At 56.7% G+C, this 4038-nt stretch overlaps 1 protein-coding gene across 1 annotated transcript in view; it reads right to left on the bottom strand.

The window, feature by feature from the left end:
* Window positions 1-1143, bottom strand: part of POU2F3 (POU class 2 homeobox 3) — a 37922-nt gene extending 36779 nt beyond the window's left edge. The window contains exon 1 of the mRNA XM_009872072.1: window positions 1116-1143. Within this exon, the coding sequence (XP_009870374.1) occupies window positions 1116-1143 (28 nt within the window). The remainder of the gene's footprint in view (window positions 1-1115) is intronic.
* Between the last annotated feature and the right edge of the window lie 2895 nt (window positions 1144-4038).

Consider the following 4038-nt stretch of genomic DNA (forward strand, 5'->3'; position numbering starts at 1 on the left):
CCTGTGAGCCCACATGCAGGTGGGGCCTGTCGAGGGGCTACAAACACTGGGCACAGACCCCTAGGTCTCCCCTACACAGCAGGACCACCAAACCCCTGGGCTTCACTGCAGCGTGCCAGTAGACATGCAAAGCGAATGAGCTTGGGACGGACTGATGGATGCATCTGCCCTGCCCAGACCCAGGGACAACACAAAGTGTTTTGTGCTGCACAAAACACCCAGTGCAGGTCACCAGCAGGGCATGGGACTCTCGCAACCCCAACGCCCTGCTGCCTGCCACTGCCACAGAGGGGCTGTCACGATCTGGCCTTCACTGCTCCGCTCCCACCCCAGCGTCACCCTCAGCTCCAGCATGCCCAGGGACACAGCCCTTCCCCTTGAGCTCTGGGGCTTGAGCCCAGGGCAGAAGCTAAACTCACTCTACCGATGTGAGACAGACTTCAGCACAGCTTCAAGAGATTTGGCATCAATTGTGCTTGTTCCCCAGCTAATTGCAGAGGGGAGGACTGCTCAGAGATGTGAGACTGAGCTGTACCTCTGAATTGGAGCCCCTGGAAGGAGTCTCCTTCCGAGTATCCCTGTTCATTCATTCCTCACTGAACCCAGCCTCCTACAACTCCCTCCTCATTCATTCTCCCTCGTTTTCTCTCTTTGTCAATAACTTTTTTCCTTCCAACCCTTGTCCCACCTCACTCTCACACACACACAGCCCTCCACCCTTGCCGCATTCCTCTGTGATTTTGTCCCCTCTCACTCCTCTCAGCTTTATACCAACTACTGGACCCACAGGTCAGGCACTAAATGCCCATTTTCCAGGTAACCGAGACCTCTGCACTCTACTTCTTGACTCACATCAGGGCTGGCAGCATGAGCGGTGTGCTCACACTGTGGGCATCGCTTGGCAGCCCCCTACATCGGGGAAGTATCCATCCCCAGGTAGGAATGTGGGAAATCAATCAGGCACTGGCTGTGATAGCCGACTCCAGCGGGAGAAAAGAGGAGGGAAAGGAGGGAGGAAAGGTCACAGGAATCAGAGCAATCCCATTTCCTGCCCCAGTCCACGGTCTCATCTACGTGGTCAGCTCCAGCCCGATCCTTCCTCAAACGCTCTTTACCTGTGTGCACAGACTCCAGGTTCACCATCCTGCTGGTGGAGGGAAATCCGCGGTGCGCCCAGCCTCCTGCCGTCAGCCCCAGGTTGCCAGGGGCTGCCAGTTTGCCCTCCCTCCTCTGCCACCCGCTGCCTCTCAAACCGGGCGTGGGTCCGCTTCCGAAGGGACCTAGTCCCAGGGGGCGCCGAGGGGGGCGGGCGCCCCCCCCCCACGCCTCGCCCCACCTCCGGCTCCCTCGGGTGCCCTGACACCCAGCCTGGCGCCCGGCCCATGCAAAAGCACCCATTTGCATATTAGTAACTCGGGAATGGATGAGTCCCTGCAGCGCTACCAGGGCGTGGGGTGGGGTGGGAAGGAGGGAGGAAGGAAGGCGGTTTGCCCGCCCTCAGCTGCACAGATGCACCCCACAGCACCTGCCTGCTGGGCTGCAGGCAGGGGGCTTTGTGAGGGCTCTGCCGTCACCCCCAGCCCTCAGTTGTCTCCTCGTGGACAGGCTTCTGGCTCTGCCCCTTGCAATGCACGGGGTAAGAGAGGTCAAGGCACCCAGCCAGGTTGGGCAGCAGCTGCCGGCACCCAGAAGGGAAGGTGCCTGAGTTGTGGGAACAGCCCCTCCCATAAGTGGCACCTTCACTTCACTCCTGGCCTTTCTGATAAACCCCGGGGTCTGCTCAGAGTGAGCCATCAGGGCAGTCTGTGCAGTTGAGTCTTTGCATCCCCCAGGTCTGGGCTGAAGCTGAACAATGCCATAAGAGGCAACCAGCACAAAAAGGAAAGTTCAGAGCGGAAAGGTAACCTGACTTGGCTAAAGACAACGGGCAGGGCTAGGATCAGCACTTAAAGACTCCCATTTCCTGACTTGTGCTCTGTGTGGTACGTCAGTCCCCCAAGAACAGGACACACGTGGCAGGCAGTCTCTTCTTCCTCCTCCACATTGTTTAAAGCTGCAGTATGTAACTGACTTTTAGGGGGAAAAAATAATCCCCTAAGTTTTGCTCCTACCAGAAGCCACATGCTTAGCCTATGCTCTGTGCTGTGATGGGGACCAACAGTCACCCTGATGGACCCAGGTGCTGTGGTTGTTCCCTGTCCCTGCTGTGCACTACTTTGATGACCCTTACCACGGCCTGGGGGGAGCAGGACACCTTCGTTCAACACCTGAGCTCCAGTGCCGCTCAAACCCCTCCTGAAAGTGTTAACATGCTCAACTAGTAGCTGCCAGGTACAAGCTATCACACATTCATCTCTCCCTGGCTAATTCACGTTCCAGGGCTCTCGGCTTTCCCACATACTGTTCTCCCTCCCTGGAAAGACAGGTTTCTCTGAAGAGATGGGTGGGCGGGCAGGCAGGCTTTCCAGCCTCAAAACCAACCCGGTCCGATGTTATGGGGCTGGAGTGCCTGCCCTCAGCTGGCTCTGTTAGAGAGGACATCCTCAGGAGAGGGCAACATGCTGAGAGGAAAGGGTGGATGTAGGAAATGAAGCTCTAACAAGGAAAAAGTGGAGAGAGAGATGGAAGGGGGAAGGCAGAGAGGAGGGGGAGTTCCCCGGGCCAGACTAACATTTGCAGGACAGGGTGCAAGGGAGATTTCTGCAGGCTGTGTTTAGCACGGCTCCAGGAAGCAGAAAGGTGCCATGGGCTGGTTTGCTCAGGCAGCTTGTTTTGAGCTGCTGGAGGGGCTGGACTCCTGCCACCGATTCTGAGCCTGTAGTGGAGCCCCAGCCTTTCAATCCCTGATCCTCAGGCGCTCCTGGGCAGCTCCTGGTCTGTTTTTTCTAAGTGTTTTCAGCATAACCCCCACATGTGTGTTCTCCTCATCATGAAGACTGAATCATAGAATCATAGAATGGCCTAGGCTGGAAGGGACCTTAGAGATCATTTAATCCAACCTCCCTGTTGTGGGCAGGGACGCACCTCAACTAGATCAGGCAACACATGGGGACCAAACGGGGATCGAACCCACGACCTTGGTGTTACCATGCTCTAACCGACTGAGCTAACCGATGCCATCAGATGTCTTCACTGTGTCAAACATGGATTAGCTGGTGGCTTCCAGCCAGCTTGACGGGCCTTTGGGACATGGCAGGTGGGACATGGTACATGGAAAGTCTGGGGACCACCAGAGCTCTCCTTCCCTCCCATCAGAGCACCTTGTGTACACCAGTCGGGAGTTTCACTTGACACTGAGCTTTTCTCCCTGCTTCCTGGTGCTTTTCCCTTGCTCCAGAGCCGAGCAGCCTGTCCCGGTCCCCTGGGGAGGCATGTCCTCCCCGGTGGTACCTCGGCCCTGCCGGAATGTCGGGCATCCTCCGGCCGGGGATGCTGTCCCGGTCTCGGGCAGGGTCGCAGTGCCCTCTCCTGGCGCTGCCAGTTACAACCCGTCCCTCTCTGCAGCTGGTGGGATCCGATCTTTCTATTATTTTGCCATCAGGGGAAGAGCAGGAAAAACCCAATAGTGAAGCGTTTTTCCCCAAAACAGCTGTGGGAGCAAAGCCTGTCACCTGGGTACCCTTCAGTGATGTGCTACGCGGGCAAGAGAGAATAAACCCTCCTAATGAGGCTGCCTGAAACACTTCTGACCAAAAACCGGGGAAGGATCACAGCATTATCTCTGCTTTCTGCTGTGAAAGTAAGGCCTCCAGGCGAAGGAAGATTTGCTATAACTCTGTCCCGCGTTGATCACTCCCAGATGCCAGCAGATACACTGTTCTTTTTTCCCACGGCCATCGATGAAAGATCCATCCATCCTCCCCCTCCCTATACACATGTGTTCCTCCCCTCCTGCCGCCGGTGTTTGTTCCCCTCTCGGAGGAAGATCGGTTCTGCAGACAACACTTGATTTATGGAGCACGGCCTTTGGAGGGGCCCTGAGAACACGAACCGCAGGAAGATGTCACAAAATCCCCCGCAGCCAGGGTTTCCAGCAGT

This window comes from Apaloderma vittatum, unplaced genomic scaffold (genome assembly GCF_000703405.1).
Source record: "Apaloderma vittatum isolate BGI_N311 unplaced genomic scaffold, ASM70340v1 scaffold34950, whole genome shotgun sequence".
NCBI classification, from domain to species: Eukaryota; Metazoa; Chordata; class Aves; order Trogoniformes; family Trogonidae; genus Apaloderma; species Apaloderma vittatum.